This window comes from Hippopotamus amphibius, chromosome 5, assembly GCF_030028045.1.
Source record: "Hippopotamus amphibius kiboko isolate mHipAmp2 chromosome 5, mHipAmp2.hap2, whole genome shotgun sequence".
In the NCBI taxonomy this organism is placed as follows: domain Eukaryota; kingdom Metazoa; phylum Chordata; class Mammalia; order Artiodactyla; family Hippopotamidae; genus Hippopotamus; species Hippopotamus amphibius.
The window spans coordinates 1,319,069-1,341,292 of record NC_080190.1 but is presented as its reverse complement, the minus strand read 5'-3'; the positions used below and the strand labels follow the sequence as shown (position 1 = coordinate 1,341,292).

Below are 22,224 nucleotides of genomic sequence, written 5' to 3'. Positions count from 1 at the left end.
CAGATGCGCCCGAGGGGTCTCGGCGGGGGCGGCGGGGCCGTGAACTCAGGTGTGCCTGCAGCCAGGGCTCTCTGGGTTGTCTGCCCCTCCCCCCAGGCAGACCCCGGGCAAACCCAGATCCGAGCCATTCCTCCCTTCCATAAATGGATTCTGAACACCGGCTTCGTGCCACATGGTGAGGGGCGGGGTCATTCAGCCAAGGTCAAGGCCTTTGGATGAAAATAAATCATTCAGTAAAAAAAGTCTGAGTGCCCCCCCCCACATCTAGACATCAGACATCATGCAGACAGACAGCACAGCCGCCTAGATTGGTTTCTCCATGTGTCAAGAGTGTCACAGGAGGTAAGTGACACATCCCATTATTTGGGCCAAAGGGGTGGGGCTGAAGCCGTCGGGAGGGCAGGAGCCCCCACCCCTGCTCCCCACGGGCCGTGCCCTTTCCTTGGTGGGTTCACTTGAGAGGTGAGGGTTCCACCCTCTGTGCACTGCAGATCTCCGGGGACCCTGTGTCTGTGACCTCACCTTCCGGGCTCGTGGTGCTTCCAGGGTGGACGCCTCTGGGTGCACCTTCACGCTGTCCACCAGCCAGGCTTGAGTCTGTCTGCAGCCCACGTTCTCATGAGACATTCTCCAACAGACGGCAGCGTCCACGTTTGCAAGAAAAACCGCCTTTCCAAAATCTGTGCTTGGGTTTCCGCCCGCGCAGAGTCTGGCTGACAGACAGCAGGTGTTGCCTTGCTCCCGCAGGTCGGCCGGGTGGAGAGGGAGAAGAACCAGGAGCTCAGGCAGGTGCGCGAGCACGAGCAGCACAAGAGCGCCGTCCTGCTCACCGAGCTGAAGACCAAGCTGCACGAGGAGAAGATGAAGGAGCTGCAGGCCGTGCGTGAGGCGCTGCTGCGGCAGCACGAGGCCGAGCTGCTGCGCGTCATCAAGATCAAGGACAACGAGAACCAGCGGCTGCAGGCGCTGCTGCACGCCCTGCGCGACAGCGGCCCCGACAAGGTGCGCACGGTGCTGCTGTCCGAGGCCAAGGAGGAGGCCAAGAAGGGCTTCGAGGTGGAGAAGGTGAAGATGCAGCAGGAGATCTCCGAGCTGAAGGGGGCCAAGAAGCAGGTGGAGGAGGCGCTGACGATGGTCATCCAGGCGGACAAGATCAAGGCCGCGGAGATCAGGAGCGTGTACCACCTGCACCAGGAGGAGATCTCCCGCATCAAGAAGGAGTGCGAGCGCGAGATCCGCCGGCTGGTACGTGCGCGCGGGGCGCGGGAGTGGTGTGGGCGGGGCAGGGGCGGGGCGGGGCGGCAGGGGGCAGGGCAGGGGCTCCGCCCTGGAGCAAGCGGGTCTGCACAGCGCACCTCACACCCCTACTGTTGGGTTGTGGACTCCGGAGAGGCCAGGCTGCTGAAACAGCAGGATGCGGTTCAGGACTCACGCAGGCACCGCCCCCAGGGCCGCTGAGGCCGCAGTCCTCTCCGCCTCCACCCACCCAGCTTTCCTTCCCGTTTCCAGCTTGGCCAGAACAAGACACCTACAAGGAGCCCTCCCCCCCACCCCTCCGTTTCGCGGAAAGGGTTTGTGAAAGGTTCCCCTTCTTACAGCACCAGGTTGAGCTCAAGCCATGCAGGGGCCAGTGTTCGTTGGCCTGAGTCCCACCCTCCACAGCTAGCAGGTTCTGCGGTCTGTGAGCTCGCTGGACCCAGAGAGGGGTGACCAGAGGCCCACGGGTGATGGTCACGGGCCCCAGGCCGCCCTGAGGTCCCGGCGCTGTGCACTGCCTGGGAAAGCGTTGCTCTTTGCAGGTCGGGAACGTCACCGGGTGCATCCTCGTGGTTCCAGAGCCCAGGTGCCGTGTTCTCAGAGCCCCAGTGCTGAGAGGTGGAAGGGATTCTCGGGGGTTGTGAGGGATTCCGCCCGACTCTCCGCAGTCCTTGGAGCCGGGACCTCCTCGGTCATCGGGGGGAAATGGAGCCCCCACCCCCCAGCAGGTGCCCCATCAAGACTCAGCTGGCTTTGCTGCTGGCCACACTTGGGACCCCCCGGGGTGCCCCTCAGTGGGGTGCGGCCAGCTTTCCGGCCAGCACGGCCGTGCACCCAGGCCACCTCTCCCAACTTCCCGGGCTTCTGGTTTTCAGAGGCTGCCATGCTGATTCCCCAGAAGGGTCTCGGTCGTCTGGGTACGTGGTCCCGAGGGGACCTAGGGGTCGTTAACAAGCTCAGCTTTGCCACGGTGGGCACATGGGGCCCCAGACATCCCCACCCTGGGTGGTCCCCTCTCCTTTTCCGGAACGTCCCCTGTGCCCTCTCCTCTCAGTGCTCAGTCCATCCCTGGCCCACGTGCTGGCACTGGGTCGGCACCCACTGCTCAAATCCACACGGCCCTCTCAACACCTTGATCGGACTCAGTGTTCATCGTGGAGGCACAAGGCCTGATTTCCTCACCAAAGGCTTAGAACCAGCCGTTCCCTGTGGCTCCCCTCCATCCCGACCTGGAGTCCCCAGAGGGACCCAGTCACAGCTCTTCTAGCTGATTCTTCTGGCTTTTATTTCGAATCTTCAAACACATGCTTAAACTTCTCCTTGATTTCTCAGGTGTAGCTCCTCCTCTGCTCCCCTGTCAGCCACCCCCCCCCCAGATTCCACTGGCCGGGACACCCCAGTGAACACACAGGACACCCCAAATAGGGAGTGAGGAGGCTTCTGTGATGGGGCCGTTCACAAAGACATGGGCAGCTTTACGGAGCCCTGCAGGGGGTGGAGAGCACAGCGGGGGCCTGGCCAGGGCCCAAGGGAAGGGGACAGAGCAGGTGCTGCCCCTGTGGGCGAGGGCCAGGGGACAGGAGGGTGGCCTTGGGGGCAGCTCAGCCCAGCCGCGGAGCCGAGGGAGCAGATACCGGACCTCCCACTCCCCCATCTCCGGTTCTCACGCTGCCCTTGGTCACACCCAGCCGGGGGCCAGGAGGTGGGGGCGCAGAGCCCAGGGAGGGGGTCTCAGGAGAGCCCTGAAAGCCCATCTGGGTTAAATGATTATTTACCCTGTGTCACCGTTGCTCCACAAACGCTCACAGAAGACCCACCGAGGCCCGCGATCACATTGTCTTTCTTGTACACACTTTTATTTTCCTTCAAAATAATTTTTTAATCTGCTTAATTTTCTAAGTGCCTATCACTAATTCACCCCTGAATTTCCAAAGGAAGGAATCTCCTTTGGATACAGTGAAAACATTAGGAATTCTGCCCGTCCACGCTTTCCTGAGATGTCCTTCCTGGAGCGCTCTCTCCTGTCTCCTCCTGGACTGGTTTCTCCCTGAACCTGAGTCATCCTCACTCCCCCATCCCCACCCCGGGAGGCCCTTTCCCTCTCCCCTGGGTTACCTCCCTGCCTGTCCTCCTTTTTTTTCATGAATGTTTTTCATTTGGGGGAATTACGTTCTCTAACAGCTTCCTGGAAACAGGATGGGAAGTACATTTTGTGAGATCTTGTGTGTATGAAATTTTTATTCTAACCTCGCCATGGATGTTTTGATTCCCTACGGAATCAGAGGTTGGAAAGTTCTCTTATCAAGAATTTGAAGGTATTTCTACATCGTCTTTTGACTTCGCGTGTTGCTCTTGAGAAGCTGGATAACGTTCTGACTCCTGGTCTTCCTGTGGCCGTTTCCCTTCCCCATCCTTCCCCAGAAGTTATGGGATGTTCCCCTTGAGCTCAGAGCGTCACTGAAAGTTTAGGGTGATGTGCCTTCAATATGAGTATTGATTCACCCAACGTACCAGGTAGTCAGGCGCCCTTTCTACCTGGAAACTCGTGTCTCTCAGCTCTGGAAAGCTTGATTCTGCTGTTTCCTCAATCATTTTCTTCCGTCTCTTCCTTCTAGAACCCCTATGAATTAGATGTTGGGCCTCAGAATTGATACTCTGATTTTTTTATTTTTCTCCCCAGTCTTGGCGTTTGGTTCTACTTTCTAGGAAATGTCCTCAACTGTCTCTTCTAACTTTTCTGTTCCATGTTTTACTTCTGCCTTCATACATTTAATTCCCCAAATGTTTGTCCTCTGAAATAAAGTTTCTGTCATTCCCTTCTCACTCATGATATAAATAGCGTCTCTTATTTCTCTGAGGGTGATAGTGGTGATTGTTTCTTTTAAAGTCTTTTCTCTGTTCCTTCCACTGTCCCATTGCGTCAGGGTCCTTTCTTGCCTTTCTTCCATCCGAGCTGCTGTCTCTCGCATTGGAGGATTTCCTTGAGTGACAGAGACCCCCCTGGTGTCCTGGCAGGGACGCTGACTCAAGGCCCTGGGTCTGTGAGTTTGGAGCAAGGACTTTAAGGTGAACGTGAAGAAATTCTGCCATTTTGTTGGAGACTTTTTCCTTTCACCTTTTTTGTCTTTCCCCACTGAGGAATTCAAGTCAGGGCACTAAGGCAAAAGAAAGACATTAAAGGCATCAACTTGGAAGGAAAGAATTAAAACTGTTTTTTTGCAGATGGGCATGACTTTGTAGGTAGAAAACCCTAAAGAATTCCCAAAAATGACTTCAGCAAGGTTTCAGGATATAGGATCAATATGCGAAACTCAGTTAGTTGCATTTTTATAGAACCAGCAACAATCTGAAATGAAATTTTTAAAAATTCCACTCATAGTGGCATGAAAAAACAAAATCCTTAGAAATAAGTTTAACGAGAGATGTGTAAGATTGTACACTGAAAACTACGAAACATGGCCGAGAAGCTGAAGATGAGCTGGACGGAGAGATGGTCCATGTTGCTGGACTGGACATCTCAGGATCATTTGCCCCCAAATTCATCCAAAGAGCAAACACCGCGCCTGTCAGAACCCCGGCAGGCTTCTTTGTGGGCAGGGACAAGCTAAGTCTAAAATTTATATTAAAATGCAAGTGAGTATCTTCCCCTGCTCTGTGGGTTTGTCTTTTTATATTCTCAGTGATGCCTTTATGATCTAAAGCTCACATTCTGAAGTAGTCTACTTTGCCAGTCTTTTGCCTTTAGGGTTGATTCTTATTGTGTCTTGTTTAAGAAATCCTTTTATTCTGAAGCATGAAGTTTTATCTTTTGAAAACTTTATAGTTTCGTCTTTTATGCACAGGTCTTTGCCGCAGTGCAGTGTGTGTGCATGCATGCGTGTGTGTGTGTGCATGTGTGTGCGTGTGTGCGTGTGCATGCGTGTGTGCATGTATGAATGTGTGTGCGTGTGTGCACGTGTGTGTGTGTGTGTAATATGTAAAGTAGAGGCCCAGTTATATTTTTTCCATATGGATACACAATTGTCGTAGCAACTCTTAAAAAGACCGTCTTTCCCCCAGTCCTCAGTGCCACCTCTGTCACGCGGTAAGAGTTCTTACATAGGAGGGCTTGCTAATTTGTTCCATCACCTGTCCCTCTTCAAGCCCATTTTGCGTGATTTACTCCAGCTTTATCAGAAGTCTGGATTTCTGGAGTAGTGAGTGCTCCACTTCGTTCTTCTTCAAAACTCAGCCCTTCAGGCTTCCATGGAAACCTCAGAATCATTTTTCCTAAATAAAAAATGGTTGGAATTTTTATTGGGATCATAAGTGAACTGTTAGAGATGAAATTCTAACAGAGGGTGTAATCATGATTCTCGTACAAATATACACTGAATACACATCAAAATGTTTATTTAAATAAATCACTAATGAGAAACAAGTAGAGTGTTACAACCAATTCAAACAGGGATTGGATCTGAATGGATTTATGTTCGCAACCTGGAAAAGAGCCTTTGCAAGGCCGCAAACAGGAGTCATTTGTACGTCTGTGGGCAGGAAGTGTTTGTGTTGCTAACGGTTTTCTCCAGGTAAACGTCTGCCCCCGCAGAGTGGCAGGGTGGCCGAGGCACAGACTAGGGTGACCTCTGCGAGGTCACACAGCCCTCAGGGCTCCAGCACGCCTAGAAAAGGAACCAGGCTTTTTTTTTTGCTTATTTCAGAGACATCTGCAATTTTTCCCTTTAGAATGCATAATCCTTTGGGGGAATCTCCTTTAGTTATCATTTCACATATATGCATGTATACGTGTATATATGTGTGTGCATGTATTTCACATATATATATATCATGTGTATATCATTGAGGACATACATGCCTGATAGCAAGAAGACCAATACTTCCCTTTTGAGACCCCCCCCACCCCCGCCAAGAGTCCCACAGCTCCATGACCGTCACTTAGTCCAGTGGGGAGGGAATGGGCTGTGGGGTCGCATTCCACCCCTGCATGTCCTGCCTCTCCCACCAGGTGTTGCTGCTGGAAGCCGGTCCACAACGTGCGGGCCCCACCCGCATCAGGACCCAGCGCCCCTCCGTGCACCTCAGCCACTCTCCCCAGAGCCCAGCCATGTTATAGAATATACAAAAGGATTTTTCCAGTTTTTCTTGGCTGTGCTTGGCACACATCACTGCATAGGTTTCAGGGGTACAGCCTGGTGGTTTGACTTAGGTATATGTGAAACGATTACCCTGTGAGCTGACTTAGCTCCATCAGCTCATGGAGACACAGTACAAAGAAGAACCAAAAGAAAACTGAAAAATTTTTTTCCTTGTGATAGCAACTCTTAGGAATTACTCTATTAACAGCTTCCATAAATTTCAGTATATATCAATATTCTGGTTTTGTGCGATTTAAAGCAAATGATGAGAAACACACGTCTCCGCTGCGTGCCCGGCACACAGGAGGCGCTCCGAGAGCGGGGGCCACAGTGAGCGGCCGTTCCCGCCACCCGCGAGTCCCGCAGCCGGGTCCAAGCCTCCCTGTCGGGGCCCCCCCTCCGTTATGGCACTGCCCCCCGGGGCCCCTTTGCTTAGCTGAGGCCCAGCGTCCCCTCAGCCTTCTCGTTTGGGCTCTCGCTGGTGAGAGCATCCTGGCCCCTAGACCTGGCTGTGGATTCAGGGGGGCCCGGCCCTGCCGTGCAGACACGTCTGACGCGACTGTGCGGCCAGGTGTGGGGCCCCAGCCTGGGGGGATGGGCAGCCTTGGCTGAGAAGGGGGCTCGGGGGCACTTTTGGAGAAGGCAGGGTTGGAAAGAGAGGGAGTAGGAGCAGGGCCGGAGCCGAGCTGGAGGACGGAGGAGGGGGTCCTGAGGCGGTCCCCCCCGCTGGGGCCTGGGGGCAGGTCTGAGGAAGGGCCGGCTCGGAGGGGAGGCCGGCTGGGCCGCAGGCGGGGCCCGCTGTGAGCCGAGTGCGGGGCCAGAGGAGGGACGTGGTCCCAGGTCCCAGGACTGCCGCAGGGCAGCCAGGTTCACTGACGGCCTCAGGGATGACCGTGCCCGTGGGCCCTGGGGTCTCTGGGCCCCCACGGAGAGACCCCGGCCGCGATTCCCTTGGGAGATACTTGACAACCTCCGTGTCTTACACATGTCAGGCACAGCACCGGCCCATCCTGGATATGGTGACGCGTTCCCTGGGCCTGGGAGGAAGGCGCGTGGCCCCGGAAGGTCGGGGTCAGCAGGTGCTCAGGGGAGCACTGGCCTGGGGGAGACGCAGCCTCTCCCTCCCTGGGCACCACCCAGTGCTGGACTCAGACCAGGGCGTGTGACCTCAGCGGCGGCCCCAGGAGCGGCCGTGCAGCAGCTGGTGTACAGACAGGGCTGCCGCCACGTGAGGGCCAGCCCGGGGGCCCTGCTGCAGCCCAGGCACGAGGACGGCGCGCGGTGGCCGTGGGCAGCCTGGCCGGGAAGCCAAGGCGCGTGCCCGTGCGGGGGGTGCCCGGAGCCCAGGGGGCTCTGCCGAGAGCGCTGCTTGGGGCAGCCCTGGGGCCCACAGTCCCCGCACCCTGAGGGACAGGGAGCCCCCACCGCGGGTCATGCGGGCAGGCTGGCCCGGGGAGGGAGGGGTGGGCGTGGCCCTCAACAAGTGGCGGCCACCTTGCAAAGACCACGACCCCCAAGGGGCCCAGAGCAGGAGACTCCCCGCAGCAGCTTGGCCATCTGGCCGTCGTTTGGGGCCTGGCCCCTGCCCTTCCGGGCCTCGTCCTGTGGCTCCAGCCCGTGTGGGGTCTTCTAGGGTCCGAGGGGGTGGCTGTGGCCGTCTGTGGCCGTGTGAGAGAGGCCTGCAGGCAGTGCGCCCACCCAGGTGAGGTGTGAGGCCGAGGCCCCCGCAGGGCGTGGCGTGGGCAGGAGCAGACTGGCCGGGCCCCGCCACCGGGAAGAGCCAGGCGAGCTGTGGACAATTGAGTCCCTGCTTTGACCCCAGAGCCCCAGGTGCTGGCCAGAGGGGTGGCCCCCGCCAAGGGCACAGAGGTCTCAAAGAGAAGCTGCGTGGAGGGTGGGGACGGGTGGCCGGCGGGCACACCGGCTAGAGCCAGGGAGGCCTGGTGCTGAGTGGGACGCGAGGCTGCTGCCCCTGCGGGAGGGACTCAGGGATCAGAGGTGCTTCTCCCGGGGCTCCGGGGACTTCAGGAGGCAGCCTCCCTGGGGAGGCCTGGGCCTGTTGCTTTCAGGGCCCCCGCGGTCCTGCCACACAGCCCCCTGGGTCTTACAGGAGGGGGTCTGGAGCCGCCTGCCCGCTGTGCCGGCTGCACAGTGTTGCTGGAGAGCCTTGGTCCTGGGGGACGGGGGCGCTCCTGGCCACATTTTCACGCTGTCAAAGTGCGAGGGAAGGAGGCGGTTTGCTCTGACTTCCTCTGTGACCTCAGGGGTGTCCCCATCGTCCGCCCTGCCCCCAGCCTGCCAGGGGACATGTTCTGAGGACAGGGCTGCAGCGGGCGGGGAGGGGCACGACTCGGGGCCCCAGGAGCAGCTCCGGGCACATCCGTGCTGTGTCGTCGCGGAGTCTGGGGGATGACTGCCGAGCATTCGCTAAAATACACACTCAGGTGGTTATTAAAAATTCTATAAAACCAAAGAAGTACAGGCAAAACCAAGTTCACCTTTCTCATAAAAGCCTGTGATGTGAGATGCTAGCTACCTCCCCCGGTTGTCTAGACAGCTCTTTAAGGTGATTACACCCTACCAAGGCTGCTCTGAGGGCGGGGATTCTCCACAGTGCTGCTCACAGGTCAGGGGAACCGCCCGGCTTTCCCGTGGCTTCTGTTTTCACGGGAGATTCCCCCCGGGTGAGTGGCTGCAGCGTGTGCGGGGCCCCTGCCCTGGATGGAGCTTGGGGTCTGGCCACAAGGCTGTCTCAGAAACAGCGGGTGGAACGTGGAGCCGAGGCTCCTGGCAGCTCCTCGATGGCGAATCCAGATGCTGCCCTCCCCTGCCTGTTTATCCGCCCTCCGGGGAGCAGTCCCCCCGGAGCAGGTGAGCTCACCTGCACCAAGCAAGGGGAGGGAGGGTCCCCAAGGTGGGACAGTCCAGGGGCTCCCCGGGTGGGAGCTGCCACACTGGGCTTGGTGATGGCCTGTGATGGCCATCGTGGGGTGTATGCATTTCAGGGGGACCTCAGCCCCGGGGGGCAGTGGTTGGACCGTGTCCGTGTGCTTCACAGCCAGCTGGGTGCTGGTAAAAGGCAGGTCCCAGGCTCCGCCTAGCGGGTCTGACTCTGCGCACCTGTGCTGAGCACGCGCCTTGCTTGAGGGGGGTGATGGTGTGTGAAGGGCGTCCTCCCACCTCAGCATCCTCCTGCACACCCCTTCCTTAAGGATCCGTGGTCCCAGGGGCTCCCCTCGGGTTTCTATTCACACATAACGGGGAGTAAGGGGGGGGATGAGGGGTGGGGGAGCCCATGGGAGGGGGCGGGGGGCAGGGGCAGCCCCCGTGGAAGCGGTCAGGCTCCAGGAAGCACTTTGAGTCTTGCCCTTGGTGCCCGGGGGCACCACGGGAGGGACGAGATCTGATTCTCTTCCTTGAGACGTCTGTGTTGTGGGGGGAGCAGGTTGTGGCAGGCACAGAGTGGACGCGGGAGGCCGGCCGGAAGCCGCTGCAGCGGCCCAGGCGAGGGAAGGGGGCTGGAGGTGACCGGCTCGTGCTGACTTGCTCCGTGGCAGCTTTGAAAGCCCTTGTCCTGGGCTCTGGGGAGGGCAGGCCACCAGATGTGGGTGTGGGTGTCAGCGTGGGCGTGTGTGGTGACACAGGCAGGGCTGGGGCGTGGCCCCTGGGACCCCACAGCCCTGTGCAGGGGAAGGGGCAGCCAGCACGCAGGGAAGCAGGGCCACAGTTTGGAGCCTGGAGCCTCTCGGGAAGGTGTGCAGGAAGGGGGCCACGCACACAGGGTGCAGCCCCCACATGCAGGGCCACCCGCTGAGGCTTCCCTGGCCATCCCGTTGTCCGGGTTTGAATACGTGCCCTGAGCTGGAAGCAGCCCCTGAGTGAGGCGGCGGCCCCAGAAGGCCAGCAAAATGTGGCCTACCCTCCGCTGGGCATCCCCGTCGTGCACACGTGTCTCCTTCACAGACGGGCCCCTGTGTCTAAAGCAACAGGACCGGGAGATGCAGGGACGTGCCCTTGGCTGAGACCCTCGGCATCTCGGGCACAACAAGGTGCTGAGTGCGAGGCCCCCAGGGGACCCTGCTTTTAGAGGAGCGTCCATCTTCAGAAATCAAATCCCGCCCTCGGTGGAAGCAGCCATGTACATTTCCTTTGCAGGTAGATCATGGAGCTCCTTGTCTGGGTGGACCGTCTAACTTGGCCACGTTATGTGACACGTATGGTGACTCCTCTGGGAGGTCAGCTTTCTGGTCCAAACCATCTGCTTAAATAGCTGATTTAAGTGGGACCGTGTGTGGAGACTCTTGTTTTCATGTTTACTAATGAAGGAAAAATGGTGTTTCTAAGATGTCTGTGTGTAAGAGTGTAAATGTGAGACAGAGAGTATAGCTGCTCATTAATACGCTTTTATTTTCATTGGCCTCTTTGTTTCCACTAAGTGACTGGGTTGCCTCTTTCCACTTTGCCGTGTGCTCCAGGCAATGGGAGTTTAGCAGTTAAGGATTTCTTTTCCTCTGTTCAGCGCGTCACTTGCCCGTGAACTCTGTGATCTGGGCTAATTAGACATCTCGATGCTTTGTTCCAAGCTGACTTCAGCAGATGGCTGATTTATTAACTTATTCAAACCTTAAACAGCAAGCAAAGCAGCAAGATATCCTACCCTGCTTGGCCATTTAAAATAGGTTTGAAACCGAGTCTTCTTTTGCGATGACACCCGCAGCGCCCGAGTCTGTCTGTCTGTCTGTCTGAAGAATGGGCGGCGTGGGGCCTGTTCTGCTGCCCCTCCCCCAGGGCAGCGGCCTGCACTTTGGTCAAGAGCAGCCCTGTGGCAGCAGGAAGGGGCCCAGAGGTAGAGGCTGCAGTGTCTGGAAAGGCTGGCAGCTGTCGGGGGGTGGAGCACGTGAGGGAGAGAGGGCAGGGCTGCGGACCCCTCGCCGCCACCAGACGCCCCCGGCGCCCCCGTCCTCCCGTCTGCAGCCTGCTTGTCCAGGGACCCCCCCAGCCCAAGCCTCCGTGGAAAGGAAGCTGAATTAAAGATGTGCCTTTGCCTGCACAGTCGGGCAGTGGCCCTGCTTCTGCCCACACCTCGGAGCCAGGAGAGGTGGGTGGAGAAGGACACGTGTATTGGCCCCACACACCGTCCAGCCTCCCAGGCCAGGCGCCCGCGGAGCGGCGGGAAAGAGGCCGACAGGGCGTTCGGGCCCGCGGCTCCTCCTTCTGCACGTTCGCAGCCCGCCCGTTTTGACGCGAACCTTGCTCAGGGTACCCCACGTCCCCCTACCTTGATGGGCTACGGGGAGCGTGGGGTGTCCCCATTCTGCTCAATGCGCAGCAGGGGGAGGGAGGCGGCGGCGGCCTCTCTGGACCCCGCCGGACGAGGAACCCCCACAGGCCAGCCCGGGAGAGGCGAGTCCTGCCAAGAGCCCTGGGCGGCTGGGGCGGGGCGTGTGGTGTCCAGGGAGGCGTCCCCAGCTGCCCCAGCCTGGCCTGGGCCGGGCAGTCGTGCGCAGCCCGAGCGGCGGGGCGTGCGGCTCCCGGTCCAGGGCGACGCGCTTCGCTTTGGGTCTCGGCGCCCGGGACGCCGGCAGGGCTGCTGGCGCGGGTGCCCCCCCAGTGCTTGTGCACGAGAGGCGCTCTGCCTGTTGCTATGGTGACCGCAAACCTGTACCCTGCCTGCGTGTGTGACTGTGTTCTGTTCTCCTTGTAGATGGAGGAGATAAAATTTAAAGACAGAGCAGTCTTCGTGCTGGAGAGAGAGTTAGGGGTTCAAGCCGGGCATGCCCAGAGACTGCAGCTCCAAAAAGAGGCTCTAGATGAGCAGCTCTCCCAGGTCAGAGAGACCGACCGGCACCTGGGCAGCCCCAGACGGGAACTTCCTCACGCGAGCGGTGCAGGAGACGCCTCAGACCACCCGGGAAGCCCTGTAAGCACCTCCCAGGCTTCGCCCGGCGACCCAGAGTCACGGACAGCGCCGCACGCGGCCCGTGGCCCTGCGGGCAGCTCCCCGGGGAGTCCAGAGCCCAAGGCCTCCTGCCCTGGGGACGCCGACCGTGTCTGCAGCCCACAGGCCAGAGGGACCCTCGGCTTCTCTGGCTTGGCTGCGAGGGCCCAGAGACGCCCGTCTCCTCCCTTCCTTGCTGAGGTAGCACAGCACCGGCCCCCCCCGCCCCTCCCGCGGGCCCCGCCCGAGGCTTCAGGCTTCTAGCTGCGCCCGCCCCGGCTGCCAGCCCGGGTCCCTGCCCTCGCTGGCGGGAGGTGCGGCCGGGCTGCCTCGTCACCACACGCAGGCGGGCTTTGCCTCGCGGCCCAGGGCCGCGCCCTGCTCGCCTGGCTCCGGCCTTGACCTTCCCGCAGTGGTTTCTGCCGCTCACGCCGCCCGTCGCCCGCCCCCCGCTTTCCGTGCAACCGTGCCCCTTTCTGCTCCTCAGGCTGCATGACCGCGCGGGGGCTGTGACACCATCCGCGTCCTCACAGCCGCTCCTCATTCAGAGCCCTCTGCAGGGGTCCTGGGAATCCGGGAGGGCGTCTAAATTCCACGGACCCTCCGTGCGGTCCTTCCGGGCCTGCTCCCCGGCCTCTCCTGCACCTGCTGAATGAGGAACCGTTCCTTGGTCCTTCCTGGACACGCGTCTGTTTGCTTTGAGGGCAGAACCGCGTTTGAGCCGAGCCAGACCTAGGACGGTGACGTTTCAAGATTAGACCGTGGCATTTTATAATCTTATTACCAATGGCTTGACTGGGTTAACACCAGCTCCTGCTCTGGCACACGACAGGTTCCGTTAACTCCAGAGAGCTTCTAAAACCAGATCAAAACGTTTTCATTGATTTTTCAACCATGTTCCAGTGGTTCCCAAAGTGACCTTTTAGAAACAGTTTGCGGGACCACCCTTCTTGGGAAACCCACTTTTGAACGTCTTGAGTTGAACATCCCATTATGATACTAGGAAAATCACACCCCGTCTACAGCGCCGGGCAGGGCCCCTCCTGAGAGCTGCAGCCAGCAGGGGCCACGTGAAGCGCCGTGCTGGTTTCCAGGGTTCTCTCGGCCTCCTGTGCCCCTGTGGCTTCTGCACCTGCACGACCCCGCCCCCACACCTGCATGCCCCCGGCCCCCCATCGGCACACCTCTGGACGTTTCTGCTCCTTCGCTCGTCCCCAGCGTGCCGTCTGTGGCGCCCACGGTGCTCGAGGCAGTGGCTGCCGGTCCCCCGGAGGGTCCACACCCACCCCCAGCCTTGCGGAATCCCAGGCGATCGTCATGCAGAAGTGCCTTGGTGTCCATGCTGTGCTGGGATTCCCGGTGGGCTTTGTGTCTGTGTCCGTGGACCGTTATTTGCAGTTGATTTTTGTTTTAGGAACAGCAGTTGGATGAAAAAGATGCTCGGCGTTTCCAACTTAAGATTGCGGAGCTGAGCGCCATCATCCGCAAACTGGAGGACCGCAACGCCCTGCTGTCAGAGGAGCGGAACGAGCTGGTGCGTGGCGGCGGGTCCTCTGGCTTCTGTGGCCTCGTGCAGCCGTGCAGGGGGAGCTGGGCGTCCACTCCCGGAATCCCCCGTGGGAGAGAGGAGTGAGGGTGACGGGGTGGGGCCTTGCGTCCGGGCCTCTCGGCTGCTCCAATAAAGCTTTATTAACAAAATCAGGTGGGGGGCCAGGTGCGAGCCTCAGGCTGGCTGGCTGATCCCTGCCCTGCGTCACTGGGGCGCAGGTATCCTCAGCTCTGCGTGTCTTCTGGGACGTGTGACGACCTCCCCCTTCAGCGGCGCCCTTGCCGTTAGCCTTAGGGCCATGGAGCCTCCCCGGTGACCTGTGCTGCCCGGGTGTGAGCTCCCGAAGGTGCCCCAAAGGGTCACAGGCCGGGCTGTTTCCCACAGCTCGGATGGGCCGGACGGAGCGCGGGCGCCAGGCGGCTGCCTCCTGGGGACCCGAGGCTTGTCCTGCGCACCTACCCGCCTCCGCGTGGAGACTGTGGCTTCTCTGCCGCACTTTCGAAAACCACGCTGTGTAATTAATTCTGTCCTTCAGTTAAAGCGCTTAAGGGAAGCTGAAAGTCAGTACAAGCCATTGCTGGATAAAAACAAACGCCTCACTCGGAAAAACGAAGATCTGTCCCACACGTTACGTCGGATGGAAAACAAGTTAAAATTTGTCACCCAGGAGAACATAGAGATGGTAAGGGGCCACGCTCTCGTAGAACCAGCCTCGCCTACGCGGGCTGGATAACAAGACCAAGCCTTTGGTCTCGCGGGCGTTTGCGGGGCCAGGCGCTCGCCGGCAGGGAGGCCCCCGCCCACCGCCTGGGGTGGCCGGTGACGGGGCTGCTGGGGTGCGGGCGGCCGCCCTCCACCCGTCGGGCCCCCTCACCGCACGTGTCGTGTCGTGTGGTCTGGTTGGTTTTTCAGAGACAGAGAGCTGGCATCGTAAGGAGACCCAGTTCCTTGAATGACCTGGATCAGAGCCAGGACGAAAGAGAGGTGGACTTCCTGAAGCTGCAGATCGTGGAGCAGCAGCACCTCATAGACGAGCTCTCCAAGGTGACCACCGGGCGCCACCCCGCCCGCCGGCCGCGCTCCTGTCCCCTCCCGGCTCTGCTGCCCAGAGGGCACCCTGCACCCGGGCTGGGCGGGGCCCCTCCAAAGCCCTCTGCTTCCTCACCCACGGGACCAAGACGTCAAGAGAAGCAAGGCCGCGGGTGTCCGCCCGGGGCCCTCGCAGCCCTGGGGAAGGCGCCCAAAGTCCAGGGGCTGCAGGGCCACGCCCCCACCAAAGGCGCTGGGGAGCACCGGTCTTCACCCCGGGGAAGCGTCCGGTGGCCTTCAGCCACATCCCTTTGAATTCAGCTGTCTTCCCGGGGCCTCTCCCCTCCTCTCTGGACACCCACCCACCCACCCTAATCCAGGGTGGTCTCCTCCCAAGATCCGTGACGTAATCACACGGCAAAGACCCTATTTCCAAATAAGGCCTCCGTCCCAGGTCTGGGGATTGGGGTGGGGGCGTCTCTCTCCGGGGGCCCCTCCACTGCACACCCTACCCCAGCACAGCTTTTCCAAGAGTCCTTCCTCCGACCCTCCTCCAGTGACCCTCACTAGGGCATCTTCTGCTTCTCTTGGGGACCCCAACTGACTCCACGGTCAGAGCAGTTCAGAACAATTTGCTCTGGTCATTCGGTGCCCTCGGGGACGGGGGGGTGGCCCGTGGAGGGGACAGGCACGGCGCCGTCTGTCGCAGGCATGGCGCAGGGACGGACGTCACTGAGATGGGTCGGGGCATCTTCCCACCCTGTGGGCAGGATGGGGTCTCCCACCCAGCCGTCCCTGACAAGGTCTGAGGTCAGAGCTCTTGTCCCCTCAACGACCAGTGACCGTCCATCCCCTCAATAAGAATGCACGTGCGCAAGAGGACAAAGAAAGCATCCTGGTTACAAATGCACACTCAGCCCGAGCCTGTGCAGGTTTCCCAGGGCCCTTGGGGGCACCAGCTTAGGGAGGGAGAAAGGACCAGGGCCAAGACAGACCTCCCTGTCAGGGCAGGGGGCAGGGGAGAGGCGGGGGGCCGGCGGGCGCTGGGGCTCCCGTGGGGCGAGGTCTGTGCTCCCAACTCTGTACGTGCCCTCTTCTTCCAGACCCTGGAGACCGCCGGCTACGTGAAGAGCGTCTTAGTAAGTGCCTCTCAGCATCCTCGCCTACACCCCCTCCCGCTCTCCGGGCCCTGGGCCGCGGGTCCTCCTGTGCCCGTGGTTCCTCCCCGTCCAGGCGGAAGCGTGCACCCCGCACCCTGGGTGGGTGTTGTGATCACAGTGCTCCCTGCCCAGAGGCTTTGCCGTGGTGACCAAGAACGCCCACCCCTTAGGGTCACACAGATGCTAAGGGAACGTCCAACCCCCCGGGGGCTTTTGGCGACGCCTGTGGGGACCAGCGCCCGCTCTGCTCCTGATTCGGCGCTGGCTCCCCCTCCTGCCCCTGGGGCACCCCCTCCCCGGGTTTCTCCACCCAGCACGGACCCCAGCCTGGGCCTGGCTGGCTCCCTCAGGGCCTCAGAAACACGGCCTAGCTCCCTGGAGAGGACGGGGGCACTGGTCTGTCTCCACCATGTGGACCCTGCTGCAGACATCCGCTCCGGGAGAGCGGAGAGGGGCTGCACCCGGCGACCTTCTGCTCAGACCCCTGCCCCGCAGGGCCCCAACCCCAGGCAGCGCAGGAAGCTCCAGACGCGCGCTCAGAGACACCCAAACCTGCCGTTCCGATTCCAGCCCGATTCTTTCTGAGCTGGAAAGATGAGCCCTCAAACCCTCCGGGCAAGCGGCCCTGAGCAGGCCTGTAATAGGGACAGTAGGCCGGTCCCAGGGTCACCCTTGGTCCGTTCGGATGACGACTGGGAAGAACTAACCTGTGTATTTGAAACTGGCAGAGCTGTTCAACTACTCAAAAAATCTCCTCAACTGGTTTCTGCAGGAGCGTGATAAGCTTTTAAGATATCGGAAACAAAGGAAGAAGATGGCAAAACTCCCCAAGGTAAACAAGTACATACCTGAAATGCGTATTTTAAAAAAGCCACTTAACGGGAGTGAACCTCCTCCTTTAGATGTGAAAGGAAAATGGTTTTCTTATTTCTAAAAACTGTTATTATGAAATAACCAAAGCAGGACCCAAGGTAAGTATTCTGTGTATATTTTAAATTTAAAAACCCAACCGTGTTTCCTTTAAGTTTCCAAAAGATGTGAATTCACGACATTGATGAGGAGAGGGAGGTGGCCGTGGCCCCCGGCCTTCCCAGCGCCCGTGCCCCCGGCGGGCCAGGACTGCGGGCGGCAGCGCCTGTGTCCCTCCCGGGCAGACCTGCCCCCCCTTGGGAGTTTGAAGACCTGGCGTAGTTTCTTTGCAGCGCAATCTTTTTCGATAAACCTGTGATTTTTATTAAAGGAAGTTTGGGAGACATTCCCGAAGGACCTAACTTGTATCCTGCTTTTTACAAAATGTGTGGTTGTTTTCGGTCTGGTTTTGGAACAGCCCACGGTGATCCTCCTACCGGCTGTTAGGTGCTCCTTAGGCACACGTGCAGGCTTGTCTGGCCCCTAGAAAGGCCGCTAGGAGGGCTGGGTCCCACTCTGCCCTCCGCCAGCCCGGATGGTGGCCCCCTTGGCCTGAGGCTGGGCGGCCTGAGCAGCACCGGGGGCAGTCCAGGATGGAGACCGGGGCGCGCTGGGGGCGGTCAGGCAGCTGGCCCCACAGCTGGGCAGCAGAGGAGGCCGCTAGGGAGCCGGCGACTCAGCCGGCCGGTCTGGGTTTGGATTAACACGGTCCCTTTCGGTCAGAAGCCGGTTGTCGTGGAGACCTTCTTTGGCTACGATGAAGAGGCTTCCCTAGAATCTGATGGCTCTTCCATCTCTTATCAAACGGACAGGACGGACCAGACCCCGTGCACCCCGGACAACGACCTGGAGGAGGTAGCCTCCTGCCGCGGCTGCGGGCGGGCCCGGCGGGGGGGGCGCAGAGGCAGTGCGGTCGGGGCTGGGAGGCCTGCTCCCTGGAGGGGCCTCACGGGCTGTAACCCCAGTAGTCCACGATTTCGCACAGTGAGAATCACCCCCACTGCTGGCTGCCTGACTCTTCCTGCCCCCCTTCCTTCGCACGCGCTCCCCGTCGGCTTCACCCTCTGCCGGGGGGTAGAGAGAGTTCGCGCCCTCTCAAGGCTGGAGAGGGTTGGGGGAGGGTCTGGGCCACCCAGCAGGGGATCAGCACCGACGCCGAGGGTGCAGCCGAGTCGCGAGTCAGGGCAGAGAGGCGATGAGGACGAGCTCTGTCTCTGAATGAAACACAACCCGGAGTCCCACCCCCCGGTCCCTCCTTCCAGGAGGACCCTGGCCCAGCCCCTGCGGGTGGGAGACAAGGCAGGGCCGATGGCCCGCGACCATGACCCTGCCCAGGGGACACTGGGGCCGTGGATCGCACCTCCCTGGCAGATCCTGGTGGATGGCCCTGCCACCGTGGACGTGCTTAGAGACCCAGGACGCGGTAGCACAGCTGCTGCCAGTGAGGACGGAGCAGGGGGCGCCGGGCTGCTTAGGGCTCCTGTCCCGTCACTCCTGACACGGCTTGTTCTCCTCTGAGCAGCATCTCGGGGGCCAGCAGGGCCCTCTGAGGGCCGGCAGCCGCCTGCCTTCTCTCTGGGGCGGCAGGTGGCATCCCAGGCAGGGGGAGGCATGGGAGTGACTGTGCAGGAGGGGAGCCTGGAGGGTGAAACCCCAGCTTTAAGCCTTCCACAAGGCCCAGGTCCCGACCCGACGCGTCTGGGCAGAGCAGAGCCTCAGAGGACTCTGGTCAGGAATGGAGGGTCCCGGGTCCGGGCAGCGTGGCTGGCAGGGGGGCCCCAGCGGAAGCCCCTGGCCCTGGAGCGGACCGCTCGGCCTCTCCCCCCAGGGCTCAGACCCGCCCCTCGGTCACGGCTGGGGCCCGGCTAACGCTGTGTCTCCGGGCGCCTCTGCAGGGCTTGGCCAAGGAGGAGACGGAGCTGAGGTTCCGGCAGCTGACCATGGAGTACCAGGCCCTGCAGCGGGCCTACGCGCTGCTGCAGGAGCAGGTCGGAGGGACGCTGGACGCAGAGCGAGAAGTTAAGGTCTAACTGACGTCCACGCCACCGCGTTCCGGCTCCCGCTGGGCTCCCCGCTTGACCCCCGGCCTTGGCAGGGACACTCGCACCTTCTGGGCCCGGCCCTTCTCTCCCATGGTCACGGTCGGGCCCGGTGATGCCCACCGAGGCGACTGACAAGTGGTGTTTGGGAAGCGGCTCTGGTGGTCGCTGGGCAGCGGGTGGGCCCGGGCCCAGCCGGGGTGCCCTGCCCTCCCGGAGCTGAGGCACCCTCACCCGCTGGCCTGAATGCCCGCATCCGTTTGCCCTGGGAGCTGTTCCCAAGGGAGCCGGGGCACCCACCACGATCAGGTGCCCTGTGGCCTGGACCCTGCGAGAGCAGATTAACTCAAGGGAGGGGCTCGGACCCCCTAGAAGGCAGCTGCCGCTGGGCGGGGGGGCTTTCACGCAGCAGGGTCCCCAGGGTGGTCTTCTAAATGAGGACGGGCTCTGGGGAAGAAAGTGAAAGCTAAGTGTGGAAGAGGAGGTGAAGCCAGGGCGGGCAGCAGTGTGGGGGGTGGGGGTGGCGGGGAAGTACCCGGCGCGGTGCGCGGGGTGGCTCAGTAGCCCGTCTGCGTGTGTCCAGCCACTGTCGTCCACGGGACCGGGGCAAACCCCTCTGGCCCTCACCCAGCAGCTCAATCCTCCTCTTTCATCCTGTAAACGAGGATTTTCCCGAATAATCCCTCCCACTGAATCCATAGATCATCCCCCGTAATCCCAGAGGGGTCGCGTGCTTCCGCGAAGCCTCCAAGTCCCCCTTTACTCCCGAGCGGTCCTCGCCAAGGGGCCACTCTCCGCTGGCTGAGCTGAAGGGCAGACAGTCCCTGAAAGCCCCGTCCGGGTAGGCGCGTGCGGCTTTTAGAGAAAATTTGATGTATGTGTCCTCCCATCGTACAGACCCGTGAGCAGCTTCAGGCGGACGTGCAGAGGGCGCAGACGCGCATGGAAGACCTGGAGAAGGCGCTGGCGGAGCAGGGCCAGGTGAGCGCGAGGGCCGGTCCCGGGATGCTGGGGAGGGGGCGGGTCCCTGGGCTGCGGTGCCCCCCGGGGAGGGTGGCGGTCTGCGGGTGTGTCCGCAGGCCAGGACCACTCACCTGTACACTGACGACCGGCACCCCAGCTCCCGTTGCTGTGCCGGTGTCACACCTCAGTAAAAGGTTTAGAAGCTAAAAGGATGCGTATAGAAAGGAATTCCACCGCAAGCCGGGAACGAGGAGGACTCCTCCTGACCATCCGTACATGCCTCTCCGGGCTTGATCAGAGGTCCTGTCCATCTCTTAGCTCAGGGCTGGGAGTTCAGGTCCCAAGGGTTTGTTGGTCACTTCCCTCAGCCCCATGACCGCCGCCACCTCTGGGCTCTGCAAATCCCGGGGGAGGTCATCCATTCCATGGGGCCCGAGCCGCCCCCGACCCGCTGGACGGCGCGGCTCCAGGTGGACCCAAGACAAGGCTGGAGGACGTCCGGGGGGCTTGGGCGGGTCAGGTGGGAGAGGGCCCGGCTCACGGCCAAGCACAGTGCAGACCCCTGGAGGCCCTGACGTGTTAACTGCCAGGTGGACGGCTAGACAGATGGACAGGGCAAGGACCAGAGCGACAGCCCGGCCACGTCGCCACATCCTCCCCTGAGCGCGTGAGGCCCCGAATCCCATGCTGAGGCACCTGACTCACACAGAACTGGCCTGCGTCCTCCCCCACGGCCCCCGAGCCCCCAGGGCCGCGCTCGGCCTGGGGGAGCCGCGCCTTGGAGCTGTGTGCGCAGCCTCTGTGGCCCAGACCCGGAGGGGACATTCCTGGGCCCCTCTGATGTCACCAAGCTGCTTGTGCCTGAGACCAACAGTCCCAAGGGGCTGGGAAGCGAGAAGGAGGAGGCGGTGGAGGAAGCAGGTCCTTTCCTTGCAGAAATGAGTCATTCCAACTTGAAAAGAACTTCCCAGAGGACCCTGCTAAGAGGAAATCTGGGGCTGAGTTCAGTGTCTGGACACCTCACTTTGTGACCAAATGCTGGTGGTGGAGGCAGCGCCAGGGCGTGGAGCTGGAAGGGGGTGTCTAGGACCTTGGGCCTCCACAGGCCTGACCTGGGGCAGCTCAAGGGAGTCCACACGGTGCCCTGGGGCTCGGAGCCCGCCTCCGGCCTCGGGTCCCAAGTGTGAAGTGACAGGACCTCCACCTTGGCACCTGCCCTCTCCCCGCCGGGCCTGAGCCCCCCAGCTCCCGCTGGCTGTGTGTCAGGGTCCCCCGGACCCGAGATGTCCACGTGAGTGGGCTAGCATGAGCCTGGGTGCTGTCCCCCTCTGTCCGGGACCCTCCCAGAAAACGGGTGAAGCCCTGGATTTTCATTAGCTGCGCGACAGAAGCTGCCCCTCCATGGTTACTTCGGAAGCTGGGTGTTGAGTCTTTTTGTCAAATCCCGTCTGCTGAGTTGCGATTTCAATCAGTTTTATCCTGCGGTGCATTTATTTCCCTGCTTCAATTCCCTCTCCAAGGACACGAAGTGGATTGAAGAGAAGCAGGCGCTGTATCGGAGGAACCAAGAGCTCGTGGAGAAGGTACGCCCGCCCCAGGCCGCTGCCCAGGGACAGCAGGCGTTCCCTTGCGCTCAGGGGTGTGCGGGGTCCCCGTGGTGCTGGGTCGTGGGGCTCGGGCAGAGGTTCCCCAGTGGACCACCTGCCAGGCCTTCTGTGCTTCTCGCTCCCCTGGGGCTGCCCCCCCCGCCCCCGCCTCCTGGGACAGGCGGCCTGGAAGGAGGCACCTGGGGTCCTGCCAGCCCCTGTCTATAGCGACTTCCTGATTTGTGTTTTGTTGTCTGAAGGGTTCTGTGGCTGGCGGTGGTTAGAAAACCTTGTGGGCAGTTCATGGCCGTCCCCCATGGGCTGGGCCCAGGATGGCGGAGCCAGTCACGAGGAACCGGGTGGGGGTGGGGGGGCTGCGTGTCCAGAAGCAGGAGAGCCAGCAGGGCCCCACAGCGCGCTCCAGCCGCCCCCCCATCGCCCTCCCTGCCTTGGTGGCGGTGCCCTTGGTGACCCATCCCCAGCGGCAGCTGGCCTTGTCCTCGGGCAGAGGACGGGTGGGGGCAGCACCTTCCATGGCAGGCACGGCCCTTCTAGAGAAGAGCCAGGCAGGCCGCAGCTGCTGAGCCTGCGGGCGCTGTCTCCACGGTGCTGCACACAGACCAGCGCCTCCCAACCAGGCCCGTGGCCCCAGGGCCGGT

At 61.0% G+C, this 22,224-nt stretch overlaps 1 protein-coding gene across 20 annotated transcripts in view; it reads left to right on the top strand.

Moving 5' to 3' along the window:
• The window catches only part of JAKMIP3 (Janus kinase and microtubule interacting protein 3), a 42,348-nt gene that overhangs the window by 7,515 nt on the left and 12,609 nt on the right, over nt 1-22,224 (top strand). For 3 of the 20 annotated variants that reach the window (XM_057735412.1, XM_057735421.1, XM_057735415.1), the window contains exons 2-12: nt 748-1,245; nt 12,097-12,312; nt 13,751-13,864; nt 14,415-14,561; nt 14,792-14,923; nt 16,012-16,047; nt 16,841-16,900; nt 17,704-17,832; nt 18,873-19,001; nt 19,914-19,997; nt 21,500-21,562. In XM_057735412.1, coding sequence (XP_057591395.1) covers nt 748-1,245; nt 12,097-12,312; nt 13,751-13,864; nt 14,415-14,561; nt 14,792-14,923; nt 16,012-16,047; nt 16,841-16,900; nt 17,704-17,832; nt 18,873-19,001; nt 19,914-19,997; nt 21,500-21,562 — 1,608 coding nt within the window. Of the gene's footprint in view, nt 1-747; nt 1,246-12,096; nt 12,313-13,744; nt 13,865-14,414; nt 14,562-14,791; nt 14,924-16,011; nt 16,048-16,840; nt 16,901-17,703; nt 17,833-18,872; nt 19,002-19,913; nt 19,998-21,499; nt 21,563-22,224 lie in introns of all 20 variants that reach the window. The other 17 variants (XM_057735414.1, XM_057735413.1, XM_057735419.1 and 14 more) reach the window with 11 other exon arrangements.